The sequence below is a fragment of the Trichechus manatus genome, unplaced genomic scaffold (assembly GCF_000243295.1).
Source record: "Trichechus manatus latirostris isolate Lorelei unplaced genomic scaffold, TriManLat1.0 scaffold00273, whole genome shotgun sequence".
NCBI lineage: Eukaryota > Metazoa > Chordata > Mammalia > Sirenia > Trichechidae > Trichechus > Trichechus manatus.
In genome coordinates this window covers 1,026,142-1,050,257 of record NW_004444209.1, presented here as the reverse complement: position 1 = coordinate 1,050,257, position 24,116 = coordinate 1,026,142, and the positions used below count along the sequence as shown (strand labels likewise).

Here is a 24,116-nt window from a genome sequence, read left to right as displayed (position 1 = left end):
GATTACATTCTTCCAGTTGTGCTGCCATCCTCACTATCCTTTTCCAAACTATTCCATCACCATTATCTTCAGGAGTTTTTATTTCTTACAGCATATCGCGACAGAACGTAGGCTCCAGCTCCAACACCAACTCCAATTATGGTAGAGAAACTGTGAGAGAGAATGCATGTCTAATGGGCCCTGATGTCCAAGACCTGCTACAGCCCAGTCCCATCACACTCCTCACCCTCCTTCCCAAGGCCATGGGTACAAAGGATAGAAAGTGACCTTCCTTTGGGGAATGCTGAAAAAGGAAGATGCCAAGGAGCTAAAGACTGGCATTAGTAGTGAGTGTAGATCCCTGAAGTCTATCCCCAGCTCCCTATTTGAGAGCTAGTACCTTGGAAAGAAACACCCATCCACCCACCCAACCAAGACACACTGTTTTCCTATATAGCTCTTTGCTATCTCATTTTTCAGGAGCTAGTTCAACTTGTTCTGTTTTACTTCCTGGTTCCTCTAGAGGAATGGGAAGAGGGGAACTTTAAGCAAGATGTGAAAGAGGACACAGCTTTAGTGAACAACAGTGAGAAAGGAAGGGGGTGGGGGTGGCAAAGAGGTAAACCAGAGCTGCACAGGGCTATAGTCCCTAGGAAAAGCCAAGTCAAGAGTAGGGCCCAGGAGTTATCAGCACCTCACCTTGCAAACAAGGAAGCCTCCTCTGGCTTTCTCTTCCTCCTCCCACTCTGTCTCACACACACAGGGCTCTCAGTTCCCACAGGTGTGTGGAGGAAGGGAGAAGGATGAGACAGGTCTATCTGGTTCCTCAGGGATTATAGCACCCCCTCCTCTTCCCCCCTAGCTTCCTGATCAGAGAGCCCCTCCTCAGCCTGAAACAAGGCCAAGCACTAAGGCTACTCTGCTGACTCTAGCCAGTTTTGTAAACCTACTCAGCTTCCTCTCAGCAATCAAGGTGGGAGCATAGAGAGGGAAGGCTTTGCTAGGCCAGAGACCAGAAAGAGCCCAGGAACTATGGTGGACTCAGGAGTTCTAAGGGTCTCCTCGTGTTGGAAAGGGAACTCTGGTTTGGAGGGGTCCCCAGGCCTCTCACTTTAAGTACTGCAGGATGCAAGGGATCATGTCCGCAAGCTGATCCAGGGACGGGTACTGATATCTGGGGAAGAGGAGAATGTTAAGAAAGATACCGACCTGTCCCAGCTCCCCCCACTTCGAAATGCCCTACTCATCTTCTCCCCAATTACCATTGCCCTCCTCCCTTCCTTCCTCTCTTGGCTCAACCTTCCCTACACCAGCCCTGTGTCTCAGTCTGTTCACAGGATAACGACCTAATTCTCACCCCGAAGGGAACACAGGAGCCCCTTCTTCCATTCCAGGGGCATCCACATGAACCCGCACGAAGTTCTGAATGATTTCCTGCATATCCCCAAATTGAAACAGCGACTGGAAGCAGGTCTTATCTAAAGAGAACCCACATCACCCCAACAGAAGAATCAGACAGGGAAAGTGTCCCCCGGGTCAGAACCCACCCTCTTTCTGTCATGCCACAGTCAGACTAGGAGAAACCTTCTCCTTGCTATGCCACATGGCTGCCTTCCTGCCCACACTGACCCCTCACCCTCACACTGGGTTTTTGCCCTCCCCTCCAGCATCTTCCCAGAAAGGAGTGGGAGGGGGAGTGAAGGTCCTTACAGTTGAGTCCCACATCGTGGTAAGTGAGTATCGCTGGGCGCTTGGGTTTGGGGGTGCCGTAGACAGTAAAAGTGACAGAGCCGTAAGGAGTCTCCACTGAGTGAGTCTGCAGAAAAACAGGTCAACAACAGGAGGAGTTAAAAAAACATTATAAAAAACCAAACCTGTTGCCACTGAGTTGTTTCCGACTCATAGCAACCCTATAGGATAGAGTATAACTGCCCCATAGAGTTTCCAAGGAGCAGCTGTTGGATTCGAACTGCTGACCTTTTGGTTAGCAGCCATAGCTCTTGATCACTGCGCTACCAGGGCTCCAGGTAGCAGTTAGGCTGAGAGAAAAAAAGGCAGGAGAAAGGGCTACACAAAAGCAGGGCTTCAAACCTGGGTTCCTTCAGGTTCGAGCCCCTGCTGAGAATTTAAATTTCTAACAAGTTCCCTGAAGAGAATTTGCATTTCCACTCCAGATATACTGAATCAGAATCTACAGTTTAACAAGATCCCTAGCTGATTCTTAAGTATAACTTCTTGGGAACTTGTTAGAAATGCAAATTCTCAGCAGGGGTTCCAACAGGACAAAACCAGGGGTTCAGGGGTTCGGAGCCCTGCAAAAGTCAGGGAGGGGGGAGAGAAAAGGAAACAGAGTTAAAAATAGGGTCATCAAGAATTTAGTTTAGTAAAATATGACCGTGGAATATGAGTTTGTGGATGGAAAACAATAATGAAAAAGTGGAGAGCATCAGGGAACTCTGAGAAGGAAAAGAAAGGAACTAGAGGGGAGAAGTGGGGGAAGGGAAAGGACTGGAATAGAAGGAAAGGAAGCAAAGAGAAGAGAAAGAGCCAGATAGGGGCCCTCTCTGGACTAGGGGAGAGGAGAGCCCCTCCTCCTACTCTGGACTGCCCCCTAAGCTGTTACCTGTCCCTAGTCCAGGAGGATTCAAGCAGCTAACTCAGCCTCCTGGAGAGACACACACACAACCACAGAGAGTCACAGATAGACAGACAGATAAAGAGAGACCAAAGACAAAAAGACATTGACAAAAAGAGACATGGAGAGGATGAAGTTTAGTGTAGTGACAGGAAAGGGCCTGGACTCCCAATTGCAGTGGATGGGGAGAGACACATAGGTAGAGGTGGAGAAATTAGCAGTGTGGGTTAGAAAGAGGTCAGTGGACATGGGAAGGCAAAAGATAAAGGAGATGCTTGGCAGTATAGAATTATGTATGGGAAGTCAAAGGGTCTCTACTAACCTTGGCCGCCTCAGGCATCTGTCCAGGCAACAGGGGCTTCTCCTCTGTGATCTGCACCTCCTGCAGCTCCGCCATGGTGGCCTGGCAGATTGAGGCAACAAGAAGCCTGGAGGAGGCTGCCTCCACCCTCACTACCCTCACACCTCTCAGAATGTCTGGCTCCTTCTCTCAGCCCAATGCAGGGTGCAGAGGGGCCCAGGAGGTACCCCAGGGCCCACACACAACCCTTCCTGCCCCCAGCTCCATTTCCAGGCCAAGTGGGAGGAGAGGCTGTGGAAAAAGAGTCAGGACACCACTTCTCTCCAGACTGGCCACCTCCACTGCTGCCCCCTCAACACCCTCATCCTGGATGGAAATACCAGGGTGGGGCAACAGCACTACTCAGGTTTCCCAGGCTATATTTAGGGGCCACCCCACACTACCAGTTAGGTAGGGGGTAAAACTCGTAGCTCAGGGACTGAGTACTCCAAAGATACCAAGGGACAGGGTAGTGAACCTTCAGAGTTGACTGTCACCTTCAGCTAAAGCCCCAAGGTCAGCAGCTCAAAGGGGAAGGGGCCAAAAATGACCAGAATACATGACCAAGGGTGGGGGGCATCTCTGTCCAACCTACCCTGCCTCTCTTCCTCCTAAGGTTCTCCCTCCTGACTGTGAATAAATTAGAAGACATTCCACAACAGTGGGGCTGGTGAGGAGCAGAGCACCTGTGCAGACCCACAGAGGCAGGAGCCAGAAGCCCAGGGGTGGGGTCACTTACTGAACTCCTATTGGCTGGATGCCGTGGGGTTAGGGGTCAGGGTTCTCCAGGCTCTGGGGTCTGTAAAAACACAGCAATAAGGTAAATGACATTGGAGCCAGAGTCTGGGCCCTTTAGGGACAGAAAGCCTCAGCCCAGACCCAGACTCCCGGGGTCACTAACCCTTCCCGGGTCACTAACTCTCCCCAGTCTCTGCCACTGGAGTCCAGAGAACACTCATCCCTAGGCTTCAACGGAGCCAGAGGAGCCTGCGGGCAGAGAGCAGGTTTATCAGTCCAGGCTGGGGGTGGAGAGAAGGAAGTGCTGATGTGGAGGGAAGAGCGTGGCTTGTGTCAGAACCTCTGGATTCCCGGCTCTGCCACTACCAGTGTGAGCTTGGCCCAGTCAGTAACGACTCTTGCCTCAGTTTCCTATCTGCAAACTAGAATGGGGAACGAGGAGATCCCCAAGATTTTTGACAGCTCTCGAGTGAGATGAGGTGGCAAAGCATGACTGTTTCCCTCCACCATTTTAAAAACAAACAAAAAAGCCTCGCGTCGCTTCTCTCCTCTACCCAGTCTAGTCTCCGGGCAGGTTCCGCAAGTGGAGAAACCCAGGCAGGAAGAGGGGGTACAGTCCCACAATCTCCTCCCAACCTCCTCCGACGGCCCGCGGTGGCCGAGCGCCAGCTGGGAAGGGATGGGTGGGACGTATGGAACCAACTGGGTCCCCACGAATCCGGACATGCTGCCCGTCGGCGTGGGGACCGACCGACAGCCTCGCGCGCCCGCCGGCGCCGAGTGACCTGAACGCTAGACCCAGCCTCACTCCCGCCCCAAACACGCTCCACCGCTCGCCGAGCCTCCGCCTTTGTGCGCAGCGGCCGAGCGCCGACTCCCTGCTGGCCCCTGCCCTCGAGCCGCCAGCCCCGGGGATCTGGATCAAAGCGCCCCTGGGCCCGGCCGGCGCCGCGCAGGCCCCACGGCCCCTCGCTGCCCCTCCCCCTACCTGCTGCCGCCGCGGCTGCTTCCACCTTCACTTGCCTTTGACTCTCCGGCCCTCCCCGGCTCGGACTCCCCACAGACCCGCCCCTGGCCCGCCCCGGCCCGCCCACGGGCCCACAGCTCCCGGCAGACCCGCCCCGGACCCCCGTAAACACGCCCCCCTCTAACCCCGCCCTGGGAGGCCTGCCGCTCCGGGAGGGGCTGTGCTGGGGCTCGAGGGGACTCTAAGGAAAGCAAACTGCTGGGTGGCTCTTCTCGGGCTCTCCACAACATCCCCCTCGAGGGGGCGGTGGGCGGTGTGCAGGAATCCCTCAGCCCTGCGGAGGATCTCCATGCCCACCCCTCAACACAGCCCCCAGCCGTGACCTGGATCTGCTTGTCGCACTCTGGTTCCTTCCCTCGTCCCCAGAGTCAGGGGTAGAGGCGGGGAGGTGAGGAGACAAACCCAGAGTGCGATCACCCAACGATTTAGATTACGTCTGCCCGGAAACAGAGAGCTAGGTTAAAGAAGGAGGAGGTGGGCTGGAATCTCGGCTGAGGAGGCGGGGGTCTCGCCCGCTGGGAGGGGCAGGTGTGCCAGCTGCGGGTGCAGGGGCGTCGACGGCGCGGAAGCTCCGACTCCGGGGCTCCCAGCGTCCTGGTACCTCCTCTCTCCTGCGTACCGACGGCTGCTCCGAGAGAAGTAGGAAAACAAGGCCGGGGCGGGGTGGGGGGCGGGGAGCCCCGGGGACCACTATAAATAGAGGGAGATCTCAGGCGGGGGCGGGTGGGAGGATGATGGCCAACGGCGACTCCCGGGTCAAGGCCCCAAGGGGGTTGGAGGAGGGGCCGGGGACCCCCAAGGACTCTGACTCCCGGGTAAACAGGCGCAGAGGCGGGATTAGCCAGCTGGGGTGGAGTGGGGGCTTGTGGAGGACGCAGTGTCCCGGGCTGGGACCCAAGAGACCCTGTGGCTTTGGCGCTAACCCCTCCCAGTCCGGCCCAGAGAAAGAGGGCGAGACCAGCTCGGCCCGGCTGAATCGCCATGCCCAGGCGATGGTGTCTCAGGAACTGCCGCGTCTCTCCGTGCCTGGGTGGCTTGCCATCCCGGTCTCCTCACCCACCCTGTGCCCCTCAGAGGAAGGCTCCCTGGAATGGGATGGCTGATGTGGTTAAGGGCGTTTGAAGTTGTCTTAGGCAAAAGGAAACCAGATTGAATTTCTCCCCACCTGCCCCCTTACACACACACACACACACACACACACACACACACACACACACCCCAACAGGATCCCAACCCCACTACCCCCCTTCAGCCTGGTTCCTAAGTTGCCATTTTTGGGGGCTGGGCACCCTGCCAGTTGGGAACAATGGCCAATGGAACTGGAGCTGCCAACTGCAACGCCTGCACAGACAGCCCCCCCCCAAGACCCCCAAATTGGCCTCCTCTCCTGCCTGGGAACCACCACCCGCAACCGTCTCCCCATCCAAGGAACATCAATGCCCCTTTCATCCCCACTTGGCAGGGTCTGTTGGAAAAAAGGAGGGGCCAGGAGGGAAGAGGTAACCCAGAGTAGGAGAACTGGTCAGATCAAACTCAGCCTTCAGTTCCCCCAAATCTAAAGGGCCTCTTACATCCCCCTGTTTTCCTCTATTGCTTTTCCCCACTCCCTCCATAACTATTTCCTATAAACTGGCACAGAAGCAGGAGTCTTGGCTCCTCACCTAGTTCCCTCTCGCTTCTGGATCCCAGTTTAACACTCCTGGACAGGGAAAAAGCCTGCTGGAATTAGGAACATAGTAAAAATGCATAGAAAGGAGAGAGATTTCACAAGCCCTAGTGGAACTGGGGAAGAAAGGGAGCCTAGAAAACTTTTGCCTGCAGCCTTCTCTGACATGTCCAAAGTAGTTTTACTTGGAATGGGGGAGGGAGGGAGGGAGACCTGGAGGTTGCAGCATCTAAATTAGTCTCTGGGTCAGGATGACTCAGGGGGAACCTGATAAGGGGCCTATGCAGGGGCCTGGGGCAGGGAGGAGGTGGGAAATTTCCACTGGGATCCATTTGCTTCCTAGGCCTAGGGATCCCAGCCTGCTGCGGGCAGAAGCGAGGCTGGTTCTGCCATAAGATAGGGTTCCTCCTCTGGGGAGCTCCTGGCCTCGGTGTAAGTGGCCCAACTTCCCTTGCTTGGGCCAGAAGCAGATTCAAACTATACCTTCAATTAAGCAGCATTTTTAAGTACCTGCTATGTGCAAGTCACTGTGTAGATGATATGAGGAATTTAAAGAAGTGTGAAGTCTAGCCATACCCTCTGTGGAAACCTATGAATCACACTGTTGAGAGAAGGAATAAACAGAGAAAGTCAAGAAAAATGATGTATATATATATGATCAATTGTTTAGATAATAAGTCCTTTATAGCAGTAGTTTCTCACCCTTTTCAAGTGGAAGATCAGCGATTTCCATGCCCATATGATGGTGTTAGTATCTCCTGACTGAGAAAACACCTAAAGACAAACTAGGAATTCAGCAATACTTTCAAACAACTTTGTACAGTACTCTGAGAATCATAACAACTGTATATATAGTAATAGCTACATGTGCAAGGCATATTCATTACTCAATTGATGATCAATGCTCTGTATACATATGGATTCCAGGGCCCCATCAATAATTCAGAAACCTTCACCCCAGGAGGCCTCAGACCAAGGGTTGGGAACAATTATCTTACTATAATTCAGAGGAGGAAAAGGGCTCTGTTCATATAGTGAACCACCCTATGAGGAATGCAACCACGGAGTATTTGAGTACAGGAAGGGGCTTTCTATCCAGGCTGAGAGAGAGCATGAGGGAAAGTGTGGAGGCAGAAATACGCAAATTACTCTGGAGAATTGAATGCTAGCTACTATGTGGAAGATGCTTGCCATGTATTATCTCCCAATACTGTAAGGTAAGTATTATTATCCCCACTGTACAGATGAGGAAACTGAAGCTCAGAGATGTTTAGTGACTTTCCCAAGACCACTCAGGTAGCAAATGACAAAAGATTCAAATCCCCACCCAGATCCATTCCACTCCAAGGTCTGTGCTTTTTCCACTACCAGGTAGCTTCTCAAGAGTATAATGATTATGCCATTATGGCCCATAGAGAGCTGAAAAATAATTTGTTGAGAGGTGGGTGATGTTTGGTAAGGTAGATTGGGGCTAAATTGTGTAGATCCTTGAATGTCAGGCAAAAAGTTTTGGCAATGAAGAATCATAGAACGTTCTCAAGCAGGAGTAATGGGTAGAAAAAATGGTTTTGTGAAAAGTAATCTGATGGGAGAGATATAAAGATGGATTATGCAGTGGGTAGGGGTGAAGCATTAGACTTGGGGAAGAAGCCATTTAGAAGCCAGGGTCGTCATCCAGATGTGAGATAACAAGGACTTGAAAAAGGGTGGAAGCAATAGGAATGGAAAGAAAGGAATGAATTTGTAAGACAAGGTAAAAAAACATTTAATAACTGGTGACTGATTAGATAGGATGAAAGTCACCAACCTAGTTGCTCCATTTTAGTATCCCTGAAGTTCATCCATCTGTAGGACCTCTGGCCAGAGAAAAGGTCAAAGAAAGAAACCCCTAAGAAATGTACTTAACCTGCATAGAAACCTATCTGAGAGAGTTCAGTCTGAGACTCATCCTGGCCCCTTTCACCCAGACCTACCCAGATATGCAATACTCCAAGGTCGGTCCTCTACTAACTAGTGGAAAAAGCATCATCCTTGGAGTGGCATGTATCTGGATGGGGATTTGAATCCTAGATATGCCATTCTCAATATTGGAAGCTATCATGGATTGAATTGTGTCCCCTAAAAATATGTGTCAACTTGATTAGGCCATAATTCCCAGTACTGTGTGATTGTCCTCCGTTTTGTGACTGATGTAATTTTCCTATGTGTTGTAAAATCCTAATCTCTGCCTGTGGTTAATGAGGCAAGATTAGATTATGTTAAAGAGGATTAGAGTGGGATGTAACACCCTTAGTTCACATCCCTGATCCAATGTAAAGGGAGTTTCCCTGGGGTATGGCCTGCATTACCTTATATCTTACAAGAGATAAAAGGAAAGCGAAGCGAGCAGGAAGTTGGGGACCTCATACTATCAAGAAAGCAGCACCAGGAGCAGAGTGTGTCCTTTGGACCTGGGGTCTGTGAACCTGAGAAGCTCCTAGACCAAGAGAAGATTGATGACAAGGACCTTCCTCCAGAGCCAGCAGAGAGAAAGCCGTCTCCTGACGCCCTGAATTTGGACTTCTAGCCTACTAGACTGTGAGAGAATAAACTTCTATTTGTTGAAACCATCCACTTGTGGTATTTCTGTTATAGCAGCAGTAGACAACAAAGACAGAAGCCATCTAACGATCCTGTTGAGGTTGATGTGCCAAAGCCAGTGGAATTCTCCATGTTGGTCACTACTAGGAAGGAGGGCAATTTTGCACTCATGGCAATCTGTTTGCATTAATCCCTTCCCTGGGCTCTCCTCAGCTTTTATTGTGGACCAGATCATAAGGCAATCTGACAGGGCCCCAGAGCACTGGTAAACTGGGATGCAATGATGAGGGACGTTTGACCATCTAGGAATGACCTAAGGTTCACCAGCTTGTTCAATACAGCAAGTAAGGTAAGGAGACCAAAAACCCCCTCCCTCAAAGATGAGGGCTGTAGTTGGGACAGGAAGTGATGTCACATAAACGCTACCAAGATCATAGAAGCTTGCCTCTCCTCCCCTTTCTGTCTCCCCTTTGCCAATCTCCCCAACCGGATGACTCCCACATATTTGCACACACACACACACAGGCTGGGAAGGGTCAGACATCTTCAGGGCACTCTTAGGCACACAAAAGTGGTGGGGAAGAGGGACAGATGGGGAGGAATTTTCAGTTTGTAAGATCCCACACTAATATCACTACTGCTGGGAAAGGGAAACTGATGCTGTAGCTAGGGTAGGTGGGATGGGAAGTGAGGGAGAAGAGGGTAGAGAGAACAGGGAGGAGGAGGTCTGATCCCTCTGCTAATTCTGATTTTAACCCTCATTCTCATTCCTCCCCAGTCCTCCCTTCCCCTCCTCCCTCACCCCCCAGCCTGCCCCCCTAAGGTCCTCCCCCACCTCCAGTTGACCATGGCATCAGAAGTAGGGAAAACATTCCAGAGGTTTGCTCTCTTTGGAGACTCTTCAAGCAGTGGTACTGAAATGAACAACAAGAACTTCTCCAAGCTATACAAAGACTGTGCCATTATGGATGACAAGATGGTCACCTCTACTGACATGGACATCGTGTTTAGCAAAGTCAATGAAGCACAGGCATGGAAGGGGAGTGAGGAGGCGGAGAGGCAGGGAGGAGAGAATGAATGAGGTAGTGGAACTTTTTTTTTTTTAACATACATTGTTATGAGACCCCAACCGCTCACCCCATTCTGTGACAGCACACTCCTCCCCTCCGCCCCTGATTCCCCATGAACATTCAACGAGCTCCTAACTCTCTCTGCCTTCCCCTCTCACCTCTGGACAGAAGCTGCCCCTTTGGTCTCTTATATCTACTTGTCTAAGAGGCACATTCTTCACGAGTATCACTTTATGTCCCACAATCCAGTCCAATCCCTGTCTGAAGAGTTGACCTTGGAAATTGTTTTAGTTCTGAGGTGATGGAGAGACCAGGAGCCATGCTTTCTGGGGTGCCTCCAGTCTTAATCAGACCATTAAGTCTGGTCTTCTTACTTAGTATTTGAGTTCTGCATCCCATCGTTCTACTGCTGCATCAGGGACCCTCTGTTGTGTTCCCTGTCAGGACATTCATTGGTGGTAGCTGGGCACCATCTAGTTCTTCTGGTCTCAGGCTGATGAAGTCTCTGGTTTATGTGGCCCATTCTGTCTCCTGGGCCAATACTTTCCTTGTGTCTTTGGTGTTCTTCGTTCTCCTTTACTCCAAGTGGTTGGGACCAATTGATGCATCTAAGATGGCCACTTGCGGTAGTGAAACATTTAAGGGTTCATGTGGCAGAACATTTGTAGTGGGCCTACTGAGCACCCACTGGATACCTGCACTATACTATTTCCTGTCCTCAAGAAACCCAGTGATAGGACCAAAGAGGCCAAATCTAACTAGGGGAAGGAATGGACCTTGGAAGGTGGATGGGTTCATGTTCCAGAGTTCCTGGATTTCTGTCTGACTGCCCAGGGTCAAGAATGCTCGAACCACCACATTTGCACAGTTCCAGGAGGCAATGAAGGAGCTGGGCCAGAAATGGTTCAAAGGGAAGAACCCAGATGAAGCCCTGGACAACATTTATAAAACTCATGGAGGGCAAAGATCCAGCCACTACTGGTGTTACTGTGAGTAAAATTCTTCTCTAACCCTTGCCCCTACTTCCCTAAATCCCTGCTGTCCTAGTCTTCCCTTCCATCCTCAAATGTCCCTAACCCCTGCCAATGGCATAACTATAGGGAGACAGAGCAGAAAGCCTCTTGAGCACTGTTGGTGTTGGAACAGACTTTAGAGATCATCTAGTCTTTTCAGAGGTGAGGGACCAGTGGCCCAGATGCGAGAAATGACCTGCCTGAAGTTCACAGCTGTTTTAATAGAATTTAGACTCGTTTCCAAGGCTCCAGTATCTGAGTCCAGGCAACTAGGGCTTAGTGGCTTTGTGGGGACACAGAATGCAGAGGGCTTGATGCCTGATCTCTACTGCTCTTTCTGTTCTTAAAACAAGATCTAAACTCTGACCTCCTGGCTCCCTCATCCTCTTTTCTCTAACTGTCCCTCTGTGCTAAAAGCTCTTTACATTCTGGGTTTCAAATAGGTCCTTCCCAATAGGAGGGACCTTGCATATTGGGTCTGGTGTTGAACTCCCCTGTCAGCAGCCTGGTCAGAATAACTCTTCTGGAAACAGAAAAATCCACCCTCCCTTCTCCCACATACTCCACACATTCCCACATACCAGACTCCTCCTCCCTCATGAGTGGATGGCTCCTGCCCCAGTTGCATCTGGGCACTAAGAAGGCAGCACTCTTCCAGAAGCAGAGCAAGAAGACTGAACACTAGCAGTATCTAAGCCTGTCTTTAGGAACAGGGGGTGTGACGGTGCAGGGGAGGGAAGAGGGCAAAAACTGATCCTCTGATTTGCAGAAAGCAACAACAGTGGACGGAGTGGACCCGCTGACAGACACCAGCAAGTACACTGGCTCCCACAAGGAACGCTTTGATGAGAGTGGCAAAAGCAAAGGCCTCGAAGGACGGGAAGAGGTGACTGACAACTCAGGCTATGTGAGTGGCTACAAGCGTGCAGGCACCTATAATAAGAACAAGTAGAAAGGAGCCTCATCTTAGCCTGCCAGCCCCTGACCCTATATCTTCAACACAAGGGTATGTGGGAAACAACAAACATCTGTGTGTGCAGCACTTAATGACCCCTGTTGTACATTAGGATGAGGAACAGATGGACCCACCGGTGTAGAAAGAGGGAAATGAGAGAAGCTTCAGTGTTTCCAGCCATCTCCCTACTCAGCATCATACCTCCCAGCCATAAATTAACATTTCCCTCAACAATTGCTTCTAAGAATGGGACTGGGGGATATATCTGGAGATAAGAGATGAAACAGATACAGAGACAAAAGTATTTTCTACTTGTGTTCACACATTGCTGGTATCCACCCCTCTACCTCCCAAGACCAAAAAAAAAAACCAAACCCATTGCCCTCAAGTTGATTCTGACTCCTAGCGACTCAAAAGGGAGTAGCAATTCCTGATTTGACACGTTGTTGTTAGGCGCCCTCCAGTCAGCTCTGGACCCTGTGGATAGCAGAATGAAACTGTTGCCCAGTCCTGTGCCGTGTTCATGATTGTTGCTGTGTTTGAATCCATTACTTTGGCTATTGAGTCAATCCATCTCATTGAGGGTTTCGTTCCTTTTACTGCCTTCTACTTTACCAATCATAATGTCCTTTTTTGTGATTGGTCTTTCCTGATGACATGTCCAAAGTAAGCGAGCTGAAGTCTCGCCATACCACCTACTGGAAACTTGCCTGTCCCTCCACCTTCCTTATTTGTTGCAATCCAGGTTTTGTTGAAGGAATAAATAGAAGCCAACTAGAGTGGGGCAAGGATCTACTCAGTCTGACTCCTATTATGAGTTTACCCCAGAGCTGGGGAGAAGGGAGAATCTGCTTTCAGTATCCAGCCCAGAACTGAGTTTTACTCTACTTCATTTCCATCATGGTACACACAGAGCAGAAGACGTTACCAACTGTTAAGGGTAGCCCTGGAAGATGGCCAGAGGTGGTAGCCTCCAGGCCTCCGAGAGTATGAGTCCAGGTGCACCGAGGGAAAAAAAATTAAATCAGAACTGAGTTAAATGTGTGTTTTTTAGCTTTTTATTTTGAAATGATTATAGATTTACAGGGAGTTGCAAAAATAGTACAGAGAGGTCCCATGTACCCTTCATCCCATTTCTCCCAATGATTATATCTTCCATAACTCAGATGTGGTTTTAAAACTTTATGTGACTATAGCTAGACTCACCTCATCCCCCGTCTTGTCAGTCACAGAACCTGAAGTTAAGAGGATGTTGAGAGGAGCTTACTGGAAGGAAAAGAAAGTAGGAACCTTTAGGGGAATGAGCCAGAGAGGATAACCTGAAATCCAGTGAGCCAAAGTGAGAAGGATGGAAGGAAAAGAGGTTGGGAAAAGGAAGACAGGGCAACTGTGGAGGCTGAGGATGTTGGGGAAAGGCATGCTGGACTCCATGGTAGAAGGAGGAAGGCAAGAGCAGGTTACATAAAAGGGAGAATCAATGATTTCATAAAGAGGAGCAGACTGGGAACGCAGGGGAGTTCTGGGGAAGTGAGGCTAAAATGTGTCTCAGGGAGTTTCCTATAGCTAGAGGTTCTCGCTGTGTGGGTGACTGAGGGGGAAAGTTACAGGGAAGTAGGGGAAGACTGAGAAAAGAAGTGTGGTGAGGATGCAGAGGTGAGATGTGGAAGCTGGGTACTTGTTGCCATGGTGTGAGTTGAGGTCCTGGGCCTCCATCCAGGATTCAGAGTCTGGCCCAGTGGATGGACATCACTGCCAACTGGACAGAATCAGCTCCTTGGGTTGGTAAAACTGTCACTGAAAGAAGGAGAATGGGGGGGCGAGAGGTGCTATAGACAAGTTGGAAAGAGCCTAGAAGACAGTATGACTTTGTATGGTGGCCAAAGCTCTGGACATTTTCCCTGCCTACCTGGTCTCTTGGGAGAACAGGACTCTGCCTGCCTTGGGTGTCAGGAAGGAAGCCTTGTGCCAGGGATTGGTGTTTTGGGAATGGGGAAAGGCTGGCTCACAGTGGCAGAGATGGGAGGGTAGTTCAGAGTTAAAGCTCCCCTTCCCTAGAAGATGCCAATAATATCTATTGGATCAGCATCATACTTGCGGGAACAGAGCAGGTAGAGCTTTTGGTTGGTTAGGGTAGTATTGTAGTAGCAGCTGGTAGGTGGCTGTTTGTCCGACAGTTGGCAGATTGTGAGGGGGAAGGAGTCCTTGGTTAATGTGCAGTATTGGTTGTAGTTCTCACAGAAGTTCTCACTATGTTTGCAGTACTTCCGGATGGATTTAAAGGAGACATGTACCAAGTAATGGATCTTTGGACAATCCCAGTTTTGCATTCTGCCTCGCACATAGCTCATAATGCCATTACAGTAGCCCTGGAAATTGCTTGAGTACTCAACCCGAGGGAAGTCGATGAATAAGTGGTCGAAGTTCTTGATGGCACTCCGCAGATTGACACCCAGGACCAGAGTTGGTCCTAGAACAAGCTGGATGAAAAGTAGCTGGGCCACAGTTGATGCCATTCCTCCTGCTGGCAGAATTAAGGTGGTTAGAGGCAGGGATGGGCCTGTCTGTCCCTTCCTGGAGCCTCCAGCATCCCCAGCCTTCCCTATGTTCCTTCCCCTACACTCTTAAGAGCTGAAAGATACCTCAGAGATCATCCAGCCTAGGTCATCATGACCCAGAGAGAGAGGACACTTGCCCAAGGTCACCCAGCTGGTCAGCTACCTTCAGCCATTTCCCCTTCTCCCTTGATCTACCTCAGGGACTCAGCCTCACCCAGTTCGTGAGCTGGAACACTTGCAGAGTAAGAGATCCACTGGTTCTTGGATGAGACACTCTTCCTGATTATCTCTGGCGCCCCGGCCACCCCTTCTGGTAAAAAATACAGAGTGGGTAGGAGAAACAGGGCAAGCTGGTGATTCCCTGACTGTTCAGGAGGAAGGACAGGAGCTGAAAGATCAATAGGGCAGGGGTGAGAGGGCTGAGGTTTTTACCTGAGGCCAAGGACAGCCCAGAGGTGAGAAGAGGCTAGAAAGATTTCTCGATAGAGACCAGTCTGGGAGGAGAGAGTATCCCGAGTTTGAGGAGCCCCTGTGCTGAGGGGGTTGGATGGGTGGTGTCATCAGAACACTTAGTTCCAACCTCTTTGCCAGAAGTCCCTAAGTTCTTAGGCTTTCTTTGATGTTTTTTTCTGGCCCATAGGCCCTGCTCCCACTGAAAGGTGAGACAGAAAGCACTGACATGTTTCTGAGGAACGAAGTGCTTCTTATTCCTGTCCCTCAGAGAACAGAGGGTCCATCAGTCTCTCATCCCACTCATGGGAGCCTGGGAGGCCACCTACACAGAGGCCTCCCACAAGAGTGCTGGGCTGAGAATCAAAGTCCTCCCTGTGGATTCCCCTGGAGAAGGTGGGCTTCACTCCAATCCACTAATACGTCTCAATGTAACCTCAGGCCCAGTAAGAGCACTCCTGGAAATCTATGCATGCTGACCCTGCAGTCTCAAATGTGGCAATTGGGTTAGACACCACAGCCTGGATTTGAGGGAGTCTGGGCCATCTGAGCATGACCTGACAGATTCTTGGTGTTAGTTGATCCTTGAGGAGTTTGTCATGCTGGGGAAAGGTCCTGACTCTCTTTTTCATCCACATTTGCCCCTTCATCAGAACCAAAGGGCTAGCTCCCTGAGGCCTGTCAGCCATCGTCCTTGACTTCTATAGGCCTCTCAGCCTTGTCTTCCTGTAGGGTGTTGTCCAGGTGATAGGCTTCCTCTTAGGAGAGCCTGATCACCCTCACCCTGGAGAGTGGGGAGAGGAGTCAGAAACCAAAACACTGAGTGCTCCAAGGCCCACCATATAGCTCAAGAAGAGAAAAACGGATGGGGCCACAGAGAGACTTAATATGTTCCTCACTTGACAGGCCCCCTAAACATGCTCTGACACCCAAGCTAGAGTCCAAAACTGAACCCATCCTCCTTACAACTCGCTTCTCCTCCTATGTCTTCTATCTCAGTTTCCTAAGCTACCTATGCAAGAAACCTGAGAGTGACCCCTCCCTCTTCCTAACCCCACATGTTGGGAGTCAGTACTGGATGCTGGTTAAGATCAAGGCTTTTGTGTAAAACAGACCAGGAATTGAATAACGGCTCTGCTGCTTGCAGGCTGTGTATCTTCAATCTAAGTTTACTAAACCAATAAAAGCTCCAGTTTCTTCATCTGCTTAATGGGGATAATATTTTATTGTTCATGGCAGCTTCATGGCAGAGGCTTCTTAAACAAGAAGAATTCATTAAGATGTATATAACCAGCTTTGAGCCCAGTGCCTGGCACACAGTGGGTACTCAATATGAGCATGAGTTCAGCAGTCATGAAACCCTGACAATCTTACTTAAAAATTTTCCCAAATCAGTCTCTTCCATTCCTATCTCTTCCCCCATTCAGGCTCTCCTCTCTCCTGGACACCACGTACTGCCCAACTCCAGTAAGGCCCCATTCAAATATATCTTTCACACAACTGGTCAGAGTAAAAATGTAGTCCCCTCTTTTGCAATACCTTCTTGTTTCTTATAAGATATAGCCCAAACTACATCTCATAGGACATAATACCTTTCATGATCTGGCCCCTGTCCATCTTTCCAACTGCATCTCTATTCCTCCTGCTTCCCACATTGAGCACTACCCCACCTCCATGACCTTGCTATTGCTATCTTTACCTCCATCAGTTCCACTGAGCTAGTTCATATGAAGACAGCCCAGGGTCTTCCTGTTTAAGAAGCCTGTGCTTGGAAGACTTCCCCAGTAAAGTGTGCATAGCCAACCACGTGAGGGTAAGGCCCACGTAGACAGATGGCTCATCTATAGCCTTCAGCCTGATCTACCAGCCAACACCAAATGGGAGGCCATGAGGAGGGTGGTCCCTGAGCATGGCTGATTCAAGGCTTTGCTTTGAGGAAGCCAGCCACGTTGTGGTCCCAACCTCAAATCATGGTACCTCTTCTCTACTCCCTCAAGTCTACAGCTCCCCTGAGGAGAGAAAGGGGCTTTTCATGCCTCTTGGTCTTCCTCTTTCTTCATTTCCTACCCATTCACTACAATTCTTCACTCCCCCTACCCACAACCACTCACCCCTGCACACACATTGAAGAGGGGCAAGTTCAGGACTTGATATTGGATGACCTACTGAGCTTCTAGTTCCTCTACTGTAAAATGGGAAAACACCTTCCTGAACTTATGAGGCTCCGATAAAATGAGACAGTGAGCATGAATATGCTTTTTAACCATTAAATAATATATAAATGGATAACTGGATATGGTCTCCTAGGCTCTATACCAACACACTTTTTTGCCTCATTTTTTCCCAACTCACTTTTGATACCTGCAAAGTCTCTTTTATCCCCCCAAATAACCTTAGAGGCCCCCACCACTGATCTACTAATCTAGAGCTCCCTTGTAAAAATGATGTGGGGGCAGCATCTGACCTCCTCTAACTTCACAACGGGGAAAGAGAATCAAAACCAGCAGTGAAGGCTGATTCCTATGAGACAGAGGTCAGATATGCCTCCTCTCTCTGCTATCTTTACCAATTCTGACACCAACCATCCCTCCCATGGCATTCTTTACTTCTCTGCTGAGTTCGATAATTTGTTGCAATGGCCACACAGAACTCGCAGACCATACTCAACCATTACAGAGTTTATTAGGGAAGTAACAGGTTATAATTCAGGTTCAGGAATGCTCAGGATACAGTTTCTCTATCAGAACAGCCTCTTCTCAGCTGTACCCTCAGGCACACTTCTCTCTGACCCCTCAGCCGCTGCTCTGCTCAAGCAAGTGTTACAAAGTTCTTTTAGCTCTGCCAGTAAGTGTCCAGAGACACCCCACTCTTGCCAGTAAGCCTCAGCCAGAAGGTGCTCAGGTCTAGCTCCCTGGGTCGGCAAGCCTAGTTCCACCAAGTACCTGAGGCAGCCTACTCTGCCAGCAAGCCTTCTGCCCGGGGACACTCAGCTTTCTAATACCATGGGCCTGGAAGCCCACTGCTCCATCTCCTACAGGTCTCCTGCCAGTCTCCTGGTTCTGCTGCCACTGTTTCTTTGCCACTGCTTCTCACTGATTCTAGTGTTACAGCTCTCCTTCTCTGTCCTGGTTCTGCTGCCTCTCTCTGTCTTCCGTGTTATAACTCCCTTCTCTTTTTTTCTCTCTCTCTCTGTCTCACTTTAAGCTTAGTGGGATGGCAAAACTGGCCAATCCTCTCGTTAGGGTTCCATACACCTTATTTTCATGGTCCCACCTCCAAAAGTGTGCCATGAACATTATTTGCATTATCAGCAAGCTATCCAACACCCGTGTTGGGCCACAAGCACCTCATTTGCATAGTCCCACCCAGTCATTTTGTGGGAACTACAAAAACTATAGCCAGAAGGGCCGTATTAAGTAATCCACTGCACCACAGGCCACCTCCTGGCTCTTCTAGCCATTGACCATTTCATACCTGAAGGACTAACCTCCCCCTCCCAATCATTTTACCAGTCCCAAACAGTCATTAACAATTAGTCCTTCAGTAGGGTAAAGAGTCCTCAGGGTGAGGTTACTCAGATACCAGCCATTCAGGTCCGCTGCAGGTGTCCATCTGATTTGGTCAGGTTCTCCAAAAGTTCGTCTCATCTTCACCCTTTCTGGCCTCTGATAAAACTTAACCAAGAGAAGATTATTCCCTTGCTCTGGCCTCAAGATCTATCAGCAAAGAAAACCTTCACGGAACTTTAGGTTGGGCCACTGTAGTCCAGTCCAGCAGGGCCTCCCCCTTAGTCCGCTCTTTCACACTTACAGCTTCCACAATTTCAGTTTTTACAATCACAGTTAGCCCTGTTGACAATCAACACTGTCGACTGAATCATATAATCCTATCTGTATCTTCCCCTCTCTTCCCTAGACCCATCAGGAAAAGAGGAATATATTCAGTGGGGATTCTCCCTTGTCCCCTTCATTTTGAGTGTAAGCACACCCATGAAAGTGTGTAAGCCAGCCACTTTGTGCTTTTATCTTTTCCCATTTTAAATAACCAATATTTAAATTGCTTCTCCCTATCAAACCAGTACTCTGAGGAGACAAGCATGTTCCTTGGTCTTGAAGAATCTTCTATTCCTGTTGCAATTTGCAGCATCTGCATCCATAAGCAAAGTCCAGTCCAGAGCAAACCATCAAATTACAGCAATCTACACCAGCTCACTGTGTTAAACATCTTTCTCTTCATTCAGTCAGGTTCTGGTCAGCTCATCCCTAATCCTTATAGACAAGGCAGTGGGAACCAGCCACAGGCTTGGGAGTCCACACACCTCCCGACTCTTCAGACCAGCCAGCCCTTTCTCTCTGTCTCTCATCCCTAGCCTCTGTGGGCTAGGTCAACAGGTGCCAAAGGAACATGTCCAGATTCAGCCCATCTCTTTATTGCTGCACTTCCTCCACTTCCACTTATTGAGTGGACCCAGGGGGTCACCACAAGCAAGCATACCAGGCTGACTACTTGCTGGCTCCCTTTAACTTCCAGTCCTGGAAGGGGTTCTTCTGATGGGTACTGTCTTTTCCTGGCCTAAAGCACCCAAAGGCAAACTGCTTGCTTGAAATTCAAAAAGCAAAACAGTCATTTTCCCCACCCCCGTGCAGGTCCTTCCTTCAAATGCAAATCTCCTGCTCTCTCAGCAGTTCTGGGTGGGTCTGCATGTCTTTTAAAATGCAAATTTCCTGGCTCCAAAAGTTCTAAGTGGGACTCAGGTTTTCATCCTAAGGTCCTAATATTCTATACACAGGGCTACGGCATTCAAACCAAATCTAGTTCCCCTTTTAGCATATCTAATCAAGTATTAGCTGAAAGCGGAGTTATGCACTCTCTGTAATCTATAATACTCAATATTCATTTCTGTCATACATTTAGGTCTGTTTTACTACACTGGATAGAAGCATTCAATATCCATGGTACATTCAAATAAACACATAACCCTTTTTAAAAACATTCCAGTTTCATCTTCTCCACCCCTTGACTATCTTCCCACTCACATGCATGTATCCTTGGCACGGGCCTCTGGCTGGGTGGAATCAGCAGACCCTGGCCCCCTATCAATCATCTTGTTTAATCAACCTAGCTTTTGCCCCAGGCCACTCCAGATGCAACTTTTCTCCCCTCAGCTGCAGCACAGCATCTCTTACTTTCCTTACAGCCATTAATGATAACCAAAGTAACCATCTCTTACAAAGTCCTATGCTTTTATGAGTCTGGAGCCACTGCAACAAAATCTGCTTCTGAAGCCAACTGTAAAAATGACAGGGTGGCATTGTCTGACCTTCTCTAACTTCACAAGGTGGAAGGAGACTCAGAATCAACAGCCCAAGGTTGATTTTTATGAGGCTGAGGTCAGACATGCCTCCACCCTCCAGCCTTTTTACCAGTTCTGACACTAACTTTCCCTCCCACGGCACTCTCTACTCCTCTGCTGGGTTCAATAATCCATTGCAATGGCCACACAAAATTCACAGACCACACTCACATAAGATGTATGGAACCTAACATGGGGTTCATTAGGGAAGTAACAGGTTACAGTTCAGGTTCAGGAACACTCAGAATACAGTTCTTCAATCAGGACTGCCTCTTTCAATCATGCCACAGGCTGATCTCTCTCTGGCTCCTTGGCCTCTCTGCTTGGCCTCTGCCCTGCTCCAGCAAGTGTTACAAAGCTTTCAGGACCTTCATTTGCAGATGTGGCATGACTCAAAATGAGAAGAAACGCTGCAAACATCCATTAATAATAGGAACATGGATTGTACAAAGCATGAATCTAGGAAAACTGGAAGTAGTCAAAAATGAGATGGAACACATAAACATCAATATCCTAGGCATTAGTGAGCTGAAATGGACTGGTATTGGCCATTTTGAATCAGATAGTCATATTGTCTACTATGCTTGGAATGACAAATTGAAGGAGAATGGCATTGCATTCATCATCAAAAAGAACATTTCCAGATTTATCCTGAAGTACAGTGCTGTCAGTGATAGGAAAATATGCATATACCTGCAAGGAAGACCAGTTAATACTACTGTTATTCAAATTTATACAGCAACAACTAATGGTAAAGATGAAGAAATTGAAGATTTTTACCAACTTCTGCAGTCTGAAATTGATCAGACATGCAATCAAGATGCATTGATTATTATTGGTGATTGGAATATGAAAGTTGGAAACAAAGAAGCATCGGTAGTTGGAAAATATGGCCTTGGTGACAGAAACAACGCTGGAGATCGCATGATATAATTTTGCAAGACCAACCCCTTCTTCATTGCAAATACTTTTTTTCAACAACAGAAACAGCAACTATACAGGTGGACCTCACTGGATGGAATACCCAGAAATCAAATCAACTGCATCTGTGGAAAGGACTATGGAGAAACTCAACACCATCAGTTAAAACAAGGCCAGGGGCTGACTTCAGGACAGACTATCAATTGCTCATGTGCAGTTCAAGTTGAAGCTGAAGAAAATTAAAACAAGTCCATGAGAGCCAAAGTACAGCCTTGAATATATCTCACCTGAATTTAGAGACCATCTCAAGAATAGATTTGATGCAGTAATGACCAAAGCCCAAGTGAGTTGGGGGGTGACATCAAGGACATCATACATGAAGAAAACAAAAGAACAGGAAAGAAAGAAAAGACCAAAATGGATGTCAGAAGAGACTCTGAAACTTGTACTTGAATGTAGAGTAGCTAAAGCGAATGGAAGAAATGACGAAGTAAAAGAGGTGAACAGAAGATTTCAAAGGACGGCTCAAGAAGACAAAGTAAAGTAGTATAATGACATATGCAAAGAGCTGGAGTTAGAACACCAAAAAGGAAGAATATGCTTGTTATTTCTCAAGCTGAAAGAACTAAAGAAAAAATTCAAGGCACGTGTTGGAATACTGAAGAATTCTACAGGGAAAATATTAAATGACGCAGGAAACATCAAAAGAAGATGGAAGGAATACACAGAGTCATTATACCAAAAAGAATTGATCAGTCTTCAGCCGTTTCAGGAGGTAGCTGATGATCAAGAACTGATGGTATTGAAGGAAGAAATCCAAACTGCACTGAAGGCATTGACAAAAAGCAAGGCTCCAGGAATTGACAGAATACCATTGAGATGTTTCAATAAACAGATGCAAAGCCCAAAGCACTCACTTGTCTCTGCCAAGAAATTTGGAAGACAGCTACCTGGCTAACCGACTGGAAGAGATCCATATCTGTGTCCATTCCAAAGAAAGATGATCCAACAGAATGTGGAATTATCCAGTAATATAATTAATATCACACATAAGTAAAATTTTGCTAAAGATAATTCAAAAACAGTTGCAGCAGTACATCAACAGGGAACTCCCAGAAATTCAAGCCAGAGTCAGAAGAGGACATGGAACGAGGGATATCTTTGCTGATGTCAGAGAGATCTTGGCTGAATGCAAGGAATACCAGCAAGGGAATACCTGTGTTTTATTGACTATGCAAAGGAATTTGACTGTGTGGATCATAACAAATTATGGATAACTTTGCAAAGAATGGGAATTCCAGAACACTTAACTGTGCATATGAGGAACCTGTACATAGACCAGGAGGCAGTCATTCGAAAAGAACCATGGGAAACTGTGTGATTTAAAATCAGGAAAGGTGTACATCAGGGTTGTATCCTTTCACCATACTTATTCAATTTGTATGCTGAGCAAATAATCTGAGAATCTGGGCTACATGAAGAAAAACAGGGCGTCAGGATTGGTGGAAGACTCATTAACAATCTGCGATATATAGATGACACAACCTTGCTTGCTGAAAATGAAAAGGACTTGAAGCACTTACTGATGAAGATCAAAGACTATAGCCTTCAATATGGATTACACCTCAACATAAAGACAACAAAAATCCTCACAACTGGGCCAATAAGCAACATCATGATAAACAGAGAAAATATTGAAGTTGTCAAAGATTTCATTTTACTTGGCTCCACAGTCAAAGCCCATTGAAGCAGCAGTCAATAAACCAAACGATGTATTGCATTGGGCACATCTGCTGCAAAAGACTGTTAAAAAAGCAAAGATGTCACTTAAGGCCTAAGACACACCGGATCAAAGTCATAGTATTTTCGATCGCTTCCTACACTTGCGAAAGCTGGACAATGAATAAGGCAGACCTAAAAAAAAATTGATGCCTTTAAATTATGGTGTTTGGTGAAGAATATTGACTACGAACAAGTCTGTCTTGGAAGAAATACAGCCAGAATGCTCCTTAGAAGCTAGGATGACAAAACTTTGTTTCATTTACTTGGGGCATGTTATCAGGAGGGACCAGTCCCTGGAGAAGGACACCATGCTTGGTAAAGTAGAGGGTCATTTAAAAAGAGGAAGACCCTCAAAAAGATAGATTGACACAGTGGCTGCAACAATGGGCTCAAACATAGCAACGATTGTGAGGATGGCGTAGGACTGGCAGTGTTTCATACTGTTGTACAAAGGGTCACTATGAGTCGGAACTGACTCAACAGCACCTAACAACAACAACATATGCAAGGCACCATGCTATGTTCTGTGAGAGGTGCAAAAGAAATGTAACAGGTAGTTCTTGTCTTCTGGGAATTGATGATCTAAATTGGAGGAAAATGATAAATGAAGAAATACCCAATGATTCAAGTCAGGAAGTTAAATGTTTTGAAGACAGTAAATGCTGTAGGAATTTAGAGGTGAGAAAGATCACTCTCAATTGGGAAAGTCAGAGAAAATTTTCTGACTGGGATTTCTGGGGCCTTGGGATAGGTCTCGAGGGACACTTAAGAGTTAAATGGAGAAAAGGGGGATTATGAGAGGTATGTTTGGGATTATGAGAGGTATGTTTGAGAAAAGGGAGAAAATAAGCTTAGCTAGGGTCCAAAGGGAGTCCTGGTGGCGTAGTAGTTAAGTGTTCAGCCGTTAACAAAAAGTTGGCAGTTTGAATCCACCAGCCACTCCTTGGAAACCCTATGGGGCAGTTCTACCCTGTCCTACAGGGTTGGTTGCCATGAGTCACAATTGAATCAACGGCAACAGGTTTTGTGTGTGGGGTTGAAACATTCAGTGG

The 24,116-nt window shown here is 48.1% G+C and overlaps 3 protein-coding genes across 4 annotated transcripts in view; 1 reads left to right on the top strand and 2 right to left on the bottom strand.

Annotated features, from left to right (window-relative positions):
• NDRG2 (NDRG family member 2) overlaps window positions 1–4,759 on the bottom strand; it is a 9,446-nt gene extending 4,687 nt beyond the window's left edge. Inside the window, exons 1-7 of one of the 2 annotated variants that reach the window (XM_004389990.1) lie at window positions 4,681–4,759; window positions 3,694–3,753; window positions 2,937–3,017; window positions 1,690–1,795; window positions 1,337–1,457; window positions 1,091–1,153; window positions 90–150 (exon numbers count right to left, since the gene is read on the bottom strand). In XM_004389990.1, the coding sequence (XP_004390047.1) occupies window positions 90–150; window positions 1,091–1,153; window positions 1,337–1,457; window positions 1,690–1,795; window positions 2,937–3,011 (426 nt within the window). In that variant the 5' untranslated portion in view covers window positions 3,012–3,017; window positions 3,694–3,753; window positions 4,681–4,759. The remainder of the gene's footprint in view (window positions 1–89; window positions 151–1,090; window positions 1,154–1,336; window positions 1,458–1,689; window positions 1,796–2,936; window positions 3,018–3,693; window positions 3,754–4,680) is intronic. The other variant, XM_023724997.1, reaches the window with a different exon arrangement.
• Window positions 4,760–9,812: 5,053 nt separating this feature from the next.
• TPPP2 (tubulin polymerization promoting protein family member 2) lies at window positions 9,813–12,000 on the top strand. The gene is given in 4 exon segments (XM_004391453.2): window positions 9,813–9,985; window positions 10,870–10,981; window positions 10,983–11,024; window positions 11,818–12,000. Coding segments are annotated over 4 exon segments (510 nt in total).
• A 2,018-nt stretch (window positions 12,001–14,018) lies between these two features.
• RNASE13 (ribonuclease A family member 13 (inactive)) lies at window positions 14,019–14,654 on the bottom strand. Its single transcript, XM_004389989.2, is given in 1 exon segment — window positions 14,019–14,654. A coding segment is annotated over 1 exon segment (600 nt). The 3' UTR covers window positions 14,019–14,054.
• Between the last annotated feature and the right edge of the window lie 9,462 nt (window positions 14,655–24,116).